We start from the raw sequence: 14,119 nt of genomic DNA on the forward strand, positions 1-14,119 counted from the left end.
TCCCGAACGAGCAAGCCCAACAGGGTTTTTACTCCCGTTATTTTCTCATTCCGAAGAGAGGGAGCTCGTCCCTTCGCCCCATATTAGATCTCTGTGTGTTAAACAGACACCTGCGCAAATACACGTTCAGGATGTTAACACACAAAGTGCTCTGTCGTTCAATCCGTCCGGGGGATTGGTTTGTAAAGATCGATCTGTCAGACGCATATTTTCACATTGCCATCTATCCCGCACACCGGAAATTTCTCCGGTTCGCTTTTCAGAACAGGGCTTACGAATACCAAGTGGTCCCGTTCGGGCTATCGTTGGCCCCGAGAGTGTTCAGCAGGTGTGTGGAGGCAGCACTGTCACCGTTAAGAAACAGCGGCATCAGAATATTCTCTTATCTGGACGATTATCTGATATGTTCCAGTTCACGCGAACAGGCACTCAGAGATTCTACTACGGTGGTAAATCATCTGAGGACTCTGGGATTCAGCATAAGCATGCGGAATATTTGGGTCTCCACAGACTCTCTCTCTTATCGCGTCACACTATCAGAGAGGAGACTAACGTCTCTCACGCAGTGTCTCTCCCTCTTCAGGCGGGGAGAGACCGTATCGTTCAGGTTATGCCTACGCCTGCTTGGCCTTATGGCTTCGGTGATATCAGTAGTACATTTGGGTCTTCTGATGATGAGAGATTTTCAGCGCTGGGTCGCAGCACTACGTCTGTGCTCCCGTCGCCACCTGAATTGCAATGTGAAAGTAACACCAGCGTGTGTTACCGCTCTCCGCCCGTGGTCGGTGCGCACGGTTCTGACAGCGGGCATCCCGCTGGGGGCGGTGTCGTCCAGGGTAACCATGACAACAGACGCGTCCTTGTCAGGGTGGGGTGCGACAATGATGGGCAGAGCAGTGAACGACACCTGGAGTCGCGATCTAGCTCAGGCTCACATAAACCTCCTAGAACTTTGGGCAGTGTTCCTTGCTCTAAAACGCTTCCTGCAATTTATCCACGGCCGCCATGTCTTGGTAAAGACGGACAATTCCACTGTAGTGGCATACGTCAACCGGCAGGGCGGCACTCGCTCACTGAAACTACACGAGTTAGCTCGAGAAATTATCTTGTGGAGCAGCACCAGACTTCTGTCCCTTCGGGCGACACATGTACCGGGTGTCCTGAACAGAGGAGCAGATCTTATGTCCAGAGGAAAACCCCTGTACGGGGAATCGACTCTTCATCCACAGGTTGTGGGACAAATATGGCGGAGATACGGCTTGGCAGCCGTAGATCTCTTCGCCTCGCTGGAAAACACTCAGTGCCCGTTGTTTTTCTCCCTGTCAGACGTAAGGGCTCCCCTAGGGGTAGATGCGCTGGCCCATCCGTGGCCAAACGTGCTGCTATATGCCTTCCCCCCTCTCAGCCTGATCTCCCCCACCCTAGCCAGGGTGAGAGAACAGAGTCTGTCGCTAATCCTGATAGCGCCGCGGTGGCCATCCAAACATTGGGTGGCGGAAATAGTGCAACTCCTGGCGGGCGACCCATGGCCCCTTCCCCTGTGCAGGGATCTCCTCTCCCAAGCGGGCGGGGAGATTTACCATCCGCACCCGGACCGCGTAGCGCTCTGGGCTTGGCCCGTGAGAGGTGGAACTTGAATGCGGCAGGCCTGCCTGCACAGGTCGTTGACACCATTCAGAATGCAAGGGCCCTTTCCGCTCTACAGTGGCAAGTGGCGGGTTTTTGAGGACTGGTGCGACTCGAGGCATGCCATTCCATATCAGTGTTCCGTGGTGGACCTACTGTGTTTCCTACAGGGATTATTGGAAAAGGGTAAGGCCTTTTCCACGATTAAAGTGTACTTGGCGGCCATCTCAGCTTGTCATGTTGGCTTTGGGGATAAGCCTGCAGGGCAGCATCCCTTGGTTTGTCGCTTCATGAAGGGGGCGCGTCGCAAGCTCCCAGTTTCCAGGCCCCTGGTCCCTTTGTGGGATTTATCGGTGGTGCTGGATGCCCTGTCTCATCACCCTTTTGAGCCGTTGGAGACGGTGGGGATGAAGTTTGTGTCACTGAAGGTGGTGTTGCTCTTAGCTTTAACCACAGCTAAGCGTGCGAGTGATTTACAGGCATTGTCTATCCGTCCTTCCTGCTTGCAGTTTGCTCCGGGGATCTCCAAGGTCTGTCTAAGGCCCAATCCGGCTTTTGTGCCTAAGGTGGTTGAGTCGACCTATAGGTGTCTCACGGTGGAACTGTCGGCTTTTCACCCGCCTCCTTTCTCCTCTGCGGAGGAGCAGAGACTCAATACATTATGCCCGGTACGGGCCCTACATGTATATGTGAGTCGGTCAGCTGATTTTCGGAAAGGGGATCAGCTGTTCGTGTCCTGGGCCACTCCCCATAGAGGCAAGCCTTTGTCCCGCCAGAGGCTATCCCACTAGATTGTGGAGGCTATATCTCTTGCTTATGAAAGTAGGGGCTTGCAGCCCCCCCATGGCTTGAGGGCCCACTCCACAAGGGGTATGGCTACTTCATGGGCCTTATTCAGGGGAGTGTCGGTGCATGACATTTGTGCTGCGGCGAGCTGGGCTACGCCTCACACCTTTGTTAGGTTTTATAGGCTGGATGTCTCAGGGCCTTCCGTTTCTCAAGCCGTGCTGGAGACGAGCTCACCAGACTCAAAGTGATGTTTGCTGCCTGGCTGAATTTGCATAGCTTCGGGAGACATATGCAATACGGGAGTGGTCTATATCTCCCATAGTGAAACACTGAACGAAGTTAGAAAAATAACTTTGGGTTACTTAACGTAATCCCTGGTTCTTTGATAACAGAGTGAGGTGTTTCACCAACACGTCCCTCCTTGCATTTACACGGAAAGAAACCGGTATAGAATGATTTGAGGAGGGCGGGTCGACTGTATAAGTGCAGGGGGCGGGACCCTGTGGCACAGTCCGACCTGTCTGTCAAGGACAGACGTGGTGCAATTGGAGCTTCCAGTAGTAGGTCACGCCTAGGCGATTCCCATAGTGAAACACCTCACTCTGTTATCAAAGAACCAGGGATTACGTTAAGTAACCCAAAGTTTTTCCTCTAGTATTGTGTGTGTGTAGGCCTATGTGTGTGTGTGCGTGTTGTCGCTCTTTTTGGGATCACTAGCCTTTACAGGAGCTTATATCCAGTCAGGAATTTATAGCCTAGGTATTTTCGGGAACTTTGAAAAATGAATCCATACTGTTAGATCCGATGTTGTTCTTTATTGCCATATAAAATCTGTTTTCATCGCGTATTTTAGTTAGGGATTTATGCTAATCGCCTGTAAGCGTGTGGTCATTAGCATAAATGCAGGGAAAAACCTAAGGACATTTTTGAACAAAGTGTCTTATGTAAAAAAACAGTTATGCTTTGGGCATAGCAACAATGTTTAGTGTTTAAGCATTAGGCAAAAATCTGTAAATAAATTGTGCAAATTATATTTGCGTTGTGGCATTTTTTGTTTAAATATTACTATACAAAAATATAAAAATCTGTAAATGAAGACACAAAAGGCAAAGTTACAACACCAATAATCCCATCTACAGTAAAACACAGGACTGTTTGAATAGGATTTAAGTGCATATTCTCCTCTCAAAGTGCACCTGATTCATGCATTCCAATGTAAAGGGTACAAAAAAATTTCGGCTGGGGGGGCATGCCCCCGGACCACACCACCGCTGCTGAAAAAAAATCCTGCGGGAAACACTGCATAGTCTCATATATCTATTACATTACATTACATAAAAGGCAATGAATAAAGAGTTGAAATAACACTACTTTAAAAGGTCCCATGACATGAAAATCTCAATTTATGAGGTTTTCTAACATGAATATGAGTTCCCCTAGCCTGCCTATGGTCCCCCAGTGGCTAAAACTTGCGTTTGGTGTAAAACGAGCACTAGCTGTTCTGCTCGCCTTTGAAAAAACAGAGACTCAAGCGCGCTGATTTGGAATGTCTGTATTCATGACGTCACCAAGAATCTCAGCTCCTCCCCTTACTCTGCCTGGCCCGCCCAGAGACGTTGGCCCGCCAATGAGACTCGACCGCGCGTGCGCGCGCGTGCGTGCGTGCGTGCGGTTCAGTCGACTTCAGGTTGATGTGAAAGTGGAAGAACCAGAGACGTCGCAGAACCCGACAAAGTCGTTTGTGATTCATAATATCGTCTGGAGGCGCACACAGCTTTTGGCCATGATAATATGTATTAAATTATATAGATTTCTATGTATTATATGATATTATTTAGATATAGAGCTCCAGGACTGTAACGCAAGTGTTGTACACTTCCTCGTCGGACTCTCGTCTCTGGTATTTCTACAACGAGACTCGTATTGGGGGTTATCTCAGCCAAGGTTGAGAATGAATTGGGGGGAAGGAACTTTGGCTTTGACTCCCTCAGAGGCGGAGGTTCCCAAGACCGGCAACGATCCCTTTCTCCTCCTTGTCGCGGTTCAGTCTACTTCACTTTGATGAGGACGTTGAAGAACCAGGAACGTCGGAGAACCCAACGAGGTCGTTTGAGATTCATAATATCGGCTCACACAGCTTTTGGCCGTGATAATATATATATTATATGATATATCTATGTAGGCTATATGATAATATTTAGATATAGAGCTCCAGGACTCCTGTGTGTTCCAGAATATTTACAGAACACGGCTAAAGGCTGTGTGCGCCTCACCATTGCGATACATCCACTGTAAACAGAGCGCATGGTACCGTGGCTGCAAGCTGCTCAGGGCCACACCCCCACCCTCCTCCTTGACCCGCCTCGCTCCTCCTCATTTGCATTATAGCTACAGACACCAAAACAGCGCATTTGGGGGAAGCTCAATGTGCGACTGGCTCGGAGTGGCTGTAACTCTGCACCACGGCTGAATTTCGGGAACGTCTTTGAATACTGCGTTAGTTGCCCATTAATACCTATATTAAAGAATACAGAAAATAGCATGTCATGGGACCTTTAAGAACAGTGAACCGTGGAGACATCACCATGTTGAGGTCCGTTCTCTGAGCTTAACCGTCTACCTGCCTACATGACATCACAATGTTGAGGTCCGTACTCCGCCTACCTGTCGGGGGTCGGCGCTGGCATGGATGCAGAGCAGGCCGCTGTCCTCATAGCTGTGATGGTAGGCGGTGGCGTTGTACATCCAGTGATGCCTTGACAACGGAACAACAAAGACACAAGTCACATTCTAATATAGATCATCATGCCTCAAATGTGGAGTCTCTCCTCCACAACAGTTACAGTCAGCCTCACCACACTATCTCACTCTACTCACTCTCATCAAATGCCCAGTAAACTGTCTCACTCTACTTCCGCCGCAGTCAAACATACATCTTTGAAACAGAGGGTTTACCCAAATGAATTAAATGTGTACGGCAGTGAGGTGTTCACCTGTTGAGGACGTTGAGGTAGAGGCGGGTAAACATGCCTTTCCCCGGCCCGCCTGCGGAGAAGGAGCCGCCCCCGCCCATCATCATGTTGAGCACCGCGAACGGGATGAAGTCGTCCTCCTGTTGAGCCCAAACGCCCCTCATCAGAATACACCTCTTAACCACCACTGAGTTAACCAGCATCTTAAAAACATTTAGTTTAGCCTCCTCCTACTCACTTAATGTCAAATTGTCTTCATTTAATCCAACTCAAATGTATATCTGTGATTTGGATGTGTACAGTACCCCCAAATTTTCCCCCTCTTTAAGTTCTCTCAACCTAGGATGCTAGCTACTAGAGCAGCCAATCAAAGGAGACCCACCAGAAACGAGCAGCTCTCCAGACCAATCATGATGTGTGCAAGTTCTGGGATGGGGGTGGGGCCCAGACTGACGTCAGACATATCCTTCTCCATCTGATCACAAAGAAACATCAAGCAGTATAAACCAACTAAATGACTTCACTTGGATGACAGCTCGGTAAAAAATCAGCACAAAAATGTATATAAGAGAGAGACAGACACGAGACAGTGAGAAGTGTTTCATGTCTGTGTAATATATTCTGTTTCATAAAAATACATAAGGCTATTATACCTATAAAGTGCATTTATAATATACTTCTGAGTATTGGGATTTCCTGTCCCACCTTGACGATGCCGCCGGTATACTGGGCCACGGAGAGGTCCACGTCGGTGGGCGTGGCCTCGCCCCACACCGGCCTGGTGTTCAGCAGGTACCGGCGGGCACACTTCACCAGCTGCTCATGCTCAATGCCCACCCCGGCCAGCACCATGCGCTGAGGACAGTAGTAGCTGCGCAGGTAGCCGTGCAGCACGGCCTGGTCGATCTTGTCCACGTTGTCGCCGGGACAGAAGCGCGGCAGGCCGACCGTGTTCCCGCGGTACGCTGCCTACGAGCGGTAATGCCACGCAGAAGAGGTCACAAGGAATGACCACCAGGCAAATATAAGTACATAAATGTGATGAGATTAGATCTTCACTAGGTCACTGTAGCGAATACACTAGTAGTAGTGTTTACAAGGTACTAGTTTGATGCACTGTTCATATATATTTTCTGTAATTTGCTGCTGAAACATCTGAATTTATCTCATAGGATTAATAAATTAATTAATAATTAAGTGTTATACAGTGAAAGAATGGTTGAAGAGTCACAATGAGAAGAACTTGATAAGTCTGATATCTGTACACATGTTCCCGAGTGTGGTGTTTGACGGAGCTTACAGCATGTATCATCTCTGTGAGTAACGGCTCAGGATCTGGCCTCATGTTCAGATCCTCCAGCTCAAAACGCACGGCCATTTGAGTCATCTCGATCTCCTCATCTTTGGGCAGACAGACAAGCATTCACTCAGTCAGATATAGTGTGTGCTATTACCATGAGCTTTTTTTAAATTTAAAACAAAACAAACTAAATCAATGCAAAATTCAACACATTTCCCTGCACGTTATTTTTAGTCATTGCAAAGGTTTTCAAAATCTTTCTATAGATTCTTCAATATTATCATTTTTTAAGGATAGGATATATTTGTTAGCATTCTTCTTCTCCCACCTGGTCTTCTTTTTCAAATCAATTCCAGTGATGTAATGTGTTTATGACATGGGTCACCTGTAATCACTGAGTGAACACACAGAGTTTAAAGACCAATGGCCGACTGACCCAGCAGGCGAGGCTGCAGCACAGCGTCTGACAGCAGGCTGACCACCGTGTCCAGGCCCTTCACTTCTGCAGAGATTGCATACATAGTGGTGTCTCTGCACAGAAAAACATGCAGCAGTATAGGTGAATTCTCCAATTCACCGCTGTCTTCGCTGTTATACTTCAAAGGTTGTATTCACGGTTTGTAGTTTGTGTGGGATCTTATACAAAAAAATACACCTTTCTCAGTATTGTGAGGTATTCACAGAGTATTCTGTGCATACCTATTGTAATTGTGGGAATATATAAAAAAATTTTGGATGACACATCCCTCGACCTCGGAGTGGTAAAAAGTTTTCAAATTTCTCAGACCTTTGGCATCCCTCTTAACATATGCCTCGATAAAGTTTGGTGCCGAAATACCCTTAGGGGGCGCTACAACTAGCCTGTCTTAGTTAAACGCTTAGCGAAAATTTGGTGAAAACTTAAATAATCAGCATCTTCATAACCATAGCTTCGAGTAACAAACTTAAATGTACATTATATTTGGACTTGCCTGTTAAGGATCGCATGGAATGGTTTAGTTTGTGTAAAACAATTGAAGAGTGATGGCAAATTCAATATGCTTATTAACAAACATGGTGGGTGCAAAAAAAACAAACGGTGACGAAGAACAAAGTTGGAGGCGTAGTTGGATGTTGAAGTAATGACTACATCATTGATTGGCTTGAACAGGGCGGCCGCTGGAATAGGCAGTGCATAATAATAATAATAATACATTTGATTTGTAATGCACTTTTCATAAGATAATCTCAACGTGCTCAAGGGCAATAGCACATTAAAATCCTGTGATAAAATACATTCATATAAAACAGCTTAAAGAGGAGTTGAGGTGCAGATTGAATTTTGAAAAATCTAAGGACAACTTAAGAACGCCTGCTTGAACAAAAAAGTTGTTAGCCCTTTTTCTTTAAAGTGTCCACAGACTGGGGTTTTCGCAGATGTTCAGGAAGGGAATTCCAGATGTGAGGGGCAGCGGAGCAGAATGCTCAGTCTCCCATGGTGCAAAGTCTTATAATAATAATAATAATACATTTAATTTAGAGGCGCCTTTCAAGACACCCAAGGTCACCTTACAGAGCATATAGTCATCATTCAATACTATGTAAAACAGACTAGGAATAAAAGGAAAACAGAGGTTAAACATGAAGAATAATAATAATTAATAACACTCAAAGACGCCTAAAGTGAAGGGGGGACCTCACTAACCACCACCAATATGTAGCACCCACTTGGGTGATGCACGGCAGCCAATCGGTGCCAGAACGCTCACTACACACCAGCTTGAGGTGGAGAGTTAGGGATGAGGTGGAGAGTGAGGGAAAAGAACATATTTAAACACTATCGACCATATTTAAACACTGTCGATCACATTTAAACAATATCGACCACATGTAAACACTATCGACCACATTTAAACACTATCAACCATATTTAAACACTATGGACCACATGTAAACCCTATCGACCACATGTAAACACTATCGCCCACATTTAAACACTATCACCCACATTTAAACACTATGGACCACACGTAAACCCTATCGACCACATTTAAACACTATCGCCCACATTTAAACACTATGGACCACATTTAAACACTATGGACCACATTTAAACACTATGGACCACATGTAAACCCTATCGACCACATGTAAACCCTATCGACCATATATAAAGACTATCGACCACATTTAAACATGTAAACCCTATCGACCACAATTAAACACTATCGACCACAATTAAACACTATCGACCACATTAAAACATGTAAACCCTATCGACCACATTTAAACACTATCGACCACATCCAAACACCATCGACCACATTTAAACACTCTCGCCAACACCTACACACTAGCGACCACACTCAAACACTATCGACCACATTTAAACATGTAAACCCTATCAACCAGATTTATTTACTTATGGCTGATGGAGGTTTGTGCTTTGGGACTGGAGGTTATGGGGGGATGAGTGAGGTGTAAGGAGGTCTTTGAGGTATTGCGGGGCGTTGCTGCAGATGCAAAAGTGGGTGATGAGGGCGATCTTGTATTGAATTCTTGAGGTTATGGGGAGCCAGTGGAGGTTCTGAAGAATGGGGGTGATGTGGTCGTATTTGCAGGATTTCATCAGAGTTCGGTCAGCGCTGTTCTGAATGAATTGAAGTTTCTGAAGGTGTTTATTGGGTACACAGATGAGCAGGCTGTTACAGTAATCAAGCCTGGAGGAGATTAAGGAATGGACGAGTCTCTGCGTCAGAGAAAGTGAGGAAGGGGCGGAGTTCAGAAATGTTCTTGATATGGAAAAAGCAGGTTTTTACGCATGTTTGATGTGGTTTGCAAATGTCAGTTGTGGGTCCAGCTTCAAACCGAGGTTGGTAACTGTGGTTGAGAGGGGGATGTCTTGACCGGAGAAGGAGATGGTGGTTATGGGTGATGACTAGGGGTGTGAATCTTTGGCTTCAGACGATTCGATTCGATTAACGATTCAGTAGTTGGCGATTCGATTCAAGGACAATTTTTTTTTTTTGGAACGATTCGATTCGATTAGATTCTGTAAACCACGATTCGATTCAGTAACTTTGAACCAAAATTCTATATCCGTGAAATAAACATGCAATAATGTGACACCCTGTCATGGGTAGATGTGTTGGAGCGTCTTGAACTAGATGGAAAATCACTCAGGAGCCGACGAGAAGTTTGGAAAAAGATGGGATCTTTTATTTTCCCAATTTAAGGCCCATAAGGAAATAAAAATAAAACGAAAATCAACAAAAAGAAAAATACTTTTCACTAAACAAACTGAATGGGCTTGAGTCACAAAAACTGACTCAAGCCCATTCGAACTTAAGCATACTGGACCTTTATATTATTGCTAGATTTTGGCATAGCCAAAATATACAAAAACTTCAATAAACATAATTACAAAAACTCGGGGTCACTTTCGGTTTACCCGGAAGTTATGACGTTAATTTAAACCCTGTTGACGCGGAACACATTCCCTAATACAAAGTCTAAACGAGACGCTGGTAAGACGAACATTTATGCTGTGTTAACATGTAACTTTTAAACTAAATAAACAAACCTGGAATTTGACAACGACATACTTGTTTGAATGGTTATTGCAACAGAAAAGGTGACGTTAATGGTAAATGGTATTAAACAGAACGTTGTAATGATGGTAATTGCAAGATTGTATTAAACTGCCGTAGCGCGCATGATAAATGACATGGTTGATAAATGATTTTAAAACAGTATGAAGGTAACGGAATACATAGTCAAACAAGACAAACACACACAGGCAACATTGACAGAAGCTATGCGCCTCGTCACACACCCCTTGTCAATTTTACCATTATTCTTTGCGAAGCCAAAATGCTTCCACACTTTGGATTTCAAGTTTGCTGGTGCATTAACAATCTCGCTGCCGCTCTCTGCCATGTTTGAAATGCAGCAGTAGAGGGTGAGGGAGAAAAAAAACTCTCGTGGGACTTCCTTGCAAGCTGACGACAGAGTTACGGATTACCGAGCTGCACTTATAAACGTGTATACTAAGTCTTAAAACATTAATCATAATCGATTCATACGATTTAAAGCATTTATATCGATTCATGGTGAAGCCAAAGCAATTCATTCTATTTATTTTAGCAGATCGATTTAGTTGAATCGGTAGGACTGACAATCGATTCATCGATGCATCGCATGAATCGTTACACCCCTAGTGATGACTGGACCTGATGAGGGGTGCCAATGTGTATGGCTTCAGCTTTAGAGCTGTTGAGCTGGAGGAAGTTGTGACTCATCCACGCCCTAAGAAGAGACTGGGGTAGAGCATAGGTTGGGGTCGGTTCGCGGGTACAACTGAGTGTAATCGGCATAGCAGTGAAAAGAGATGCCTGGTCGGCTGATGACACGACCCAGTGGCAGCATATATAAAATGAAAAACAGGGGTCCTAGGACAGATCCTTGGGGGACACCACAAGTGACGGGGGCTGAACTCAAACTGACGTACGAGGTGAACCAGTCCAATGTGGAGTGACGGAGACCAATGTCGGTGTGGAGGCGGCTTAGGAGGATATGGTGGTCGACAGTGTCAAAAGCCGCTGAGAGGTCGAGTAGGATGAGCAGGGAGGGGGATCCAGAATCGGCAGAGATGAGAAGGTCATTGGTTACCCTCAGACAGTTACAAACGTTACTTTAAAAAAGCAATTAGTTATAGTTACTCACTACTTGTTCCAAAAAGTAACTGAGTTAGTAACTGAATTAGTCTATAATAAAAGTAAGTAGTTACCAGGGAAAGTAACTATTTAAGAAAAAAAAAAGTTGCTATATGTCAAAGAATTTCGATTTTTCTGAGCAGTTTTCACTTGGTCTTAATGTGTTAAATGTTTGAACTGCCCATTCAAGGGCCGGATATACTTCCAACTGAATTTTAATTTTTCATGGTTGCAAAGGCTGTGCAACATCTGCCGAATACTACAGAAAATGCCAACTTTTCATCGGATTGCTCCGGTCTCGCCCTTTCTGCTGCTTCATCGAATCTGTTTGGTGTGGCGAGGGTGTCCTGGCTTGTGTGTAAAAACCCTGGTTCCAATTGGCTACCATGAAACATGACTCTGCCTTAGCCAATCTATGTCGTTGTTAACCCACCCGGTCTCCTCACTAGCAGTTTGTGTTTGGAGCCAGGGATGCGTTCGGACTACGCAGTGAGTTTATTCAATCAATTCATAGTAACGCACCGCATTTAACGTACAGTAACGGTGACGGCGTTGTAACGACGGAAACAGTAATCAATTAGATTACCCCGTTACTGAAAAAATAACGGCGTTACATAACTTTGTTCTTTTAAACTGCGTTATTACAAACACTGCCCTCAACAATGCTGTCTCTGTACAATGGGCAGTGCGGAAACCAGATTGGAATTTTTCAAACAGTGAATGACATTATAGATGTTCCAGTAGCTGTGCAGCAACATCTTTTACGAACACCTTCGACAGGAATGGTAGATGGGAGAAGGGCCGGTACTTGGAGAGGCATTCTGGGTCGAGGTTGGGGTTTTTCAGAAGAGGTCTGATAACAGCAGTTTTGAGTGAGGGTGGGACATGGCAGGAGTTTAACGAGTGGTTTATTATTTGTGTGATGAGAGGGCTTACGGCAGACAGGTTAGATAGAGTGCTGTAGGTGCATGAGTTACTGAAGACCAATGGACTGCTTGCAGTACACACGTTTCTGTTTTTTTTTTTTATTCTTCTTCTCCTTGTCTGTGTTCATATTGCTTATGTTTTAACTGTGATGCATTAATTTAGATTTTTTTTTATTATCATTTGTATTATAAACACATTGAAAATTAACCCATTGGATTCCCATGGGATTTGGAAAACAGATTATTACAATAGTCATAATCATTATTGATTTACAGTATTGGTTATGAGAAGACAAAGGAAGGCGAGGTTACCTGGATGTTTGGCAGTCACATATTCCGCCATGCTTCTCTAACGTCAGAAGAATTTCATCTCTACTCCCATACTGAGCTGTGGACTAGAGATGAAGGTACAAACTGTCAATAAAATGATGACCAATACCTTTTTGTTCACATACCACGTTTGTGTTTGCATGCTTGTGTTTTTGCCACCTTACATTGTTTAATTGTCAAGGTCAGAGCTCTCAATAAAACAATTTATATAATGATTTTATCCCAACTTCAGATCTGATAGATTGACTGCTGACTGCTGGCTGCTTCCTGACAGCACACATCATTCCTGTTGTCTCTCCTTTAGTTCACAGTACGGTTCCGAGACTGAGAAAGCAATACTTACAGAAAAGGCAAGTTTCTCTAAGAAATGAGCAATCCCACTGGGATACTTCGTCTCGTGTCTTGACCCGGAATTAACTAAAACTAAAAGACAACAAAACAAAATCATTCACGTACAACTTATACCAGCTTGGCGGGGTCATCATGCAACATAACATCAGCATTGCCTGCAGAATAAGTAACTCACTTCCAACAGTGCAGAATTGACCAAACTTGTTCTGAGACGCCACTCTCAGGCCGTTTTCCAGAGTGGTGATCCTGGTCTCGCTCTTCTCCAGGCCGTCCACGGACGCGAACGTCGGGGAGGGGACCCCGGGCAGCGGGGAGGACAGGGGGATGTTGGGGTACCCACCGCCCCCGCTGTAACTCCTGTAGGCTGCGAGCCCATACCTGGAATCATACACAGAATAACTACTGTCAATCAATCACCAAGCAAATTCAAATGATGGTGTCAGATCTTAAGGTTAACGTCTATTGTGATTTGACTTGTTTTGATAGGTGGACACACTGGTCACATCACGATTTGACACTATCGGAATACATCGATAAGGTGTGCGTCAAACACACAAAACCGTCAGAGCGAGTCGATTGATCCGCTAACAGTTACACTATTGTATACTGACACGATTTGTTGTGTTACCTTTGAACGGGGCTCCAGGATCTACACCTCGACATGTGTGTCGCCATCTTGACGTGTGACCAGACCACACAATAACCCGGATGAAAACTGTATAACTTCCACAAGCAGCGTTGCCAGATTGGGCCAGATTCCCGCCCAATCTGGCAACCCTGGCTGCTTGCTGCAGCCAGGGTTCATGCCAGGGTTGCGTAGCATATTTCACACCCAAAGAAATGTATGAAGCCTGAAATCATATAATGTTTTTTTCCTCTCGGCATTTATGTAACCAATTTCCTGTTAAGGACTCTTATTCTGAAGGGGCAGAACGGAAGTGTCTGCCTGTGGTGTCGCTATTTTGATATGCTGGGAGTGCTAAAATAAAGGGGATCGTGCCGATTCTTTCTTTGTAATTTACTCAAGTATAGGCGATAATAAAACCCTCGGTTACATTTATCTTTTCCTTTTGAATTGCGGTCAATTTTTTTTTATGAATTATTTTTGCAAAATCAAAAACCAGACCACTC

At 44.9% G+C, this 14,119-nt stretch overlaps 1 protein-coding gene across 2 annotated transcripts in view; it reads right to left on the reverse strand.

Annotated features, from left to right (window-relative positions):
• Nucleotides 1-13,753, reverse strand: part of pmpca (peptidase, mitochondrial processing subunit alpha) — a 22,811-nt gene extending 9,058 nt beyond the window's left edge. Inside the window, exons 1-10 of one of the 2 annotated variants that reach the window (XM_060064554.1) lie at nt 13,617-13,753; nt 13,164-13,366; nt 12,981-13,060; nt 12,620-12,702; nt 7,124-7,218; nt 6,688-6,788; nt 6,093-6,356; nt 5,770-5,862; nt 5,409-5,527; nt 5,080-5,170 (exon numbers count right to left, since the gene is read on the reverse strand). In XM_060064554.1, coding sequence (XP_059920537.1) covers nt 5,080-5,170; nt 5,409-5,527; nt 5,770-5,862; nt 6,093-6,356; nt 6,688-6,788; nt 7,124-7,218; nt 12,620-12,702; nt 12,981-13,060; nt 13,164-13,366; nt 13,617-13,663 — 1,176 coding nt within the window. In that variant the 5' untranslated portion in view covers nt 13,664-13,753. Of the gene's footprint in view, nt 1-5,079; nt 5,171-5,408; nt 5,528-5,769; nt 5,863-6,092; nt 6,357-6,687; nt 6,789-7,123; nt 7,219-12,619; nt 12,703-12,980; nt 13,061-13,163; nt 13,388-13,616 lie in introns of both variants that reach the window. The other variant, XM_060064553.1, reaches the window with a different exon arrangement.
• Between the last annotated feature and the right edge of the window lie 366 nt (nt 13,754-14,119).

This window comes from Gadus macrocephalus, chromosome 11 (assembly GCF_031168955.1).
Source record: "Gadus macrocephalus chromosome 11, ASM3116895v1".
Taxonomy (NCBI): domain Eukaryota; kingdom Metazoa; phylum Chordata; class Actinopteri; order Gadiformes; family Gadidae; genus Gadus; species Gadus macrocephalus.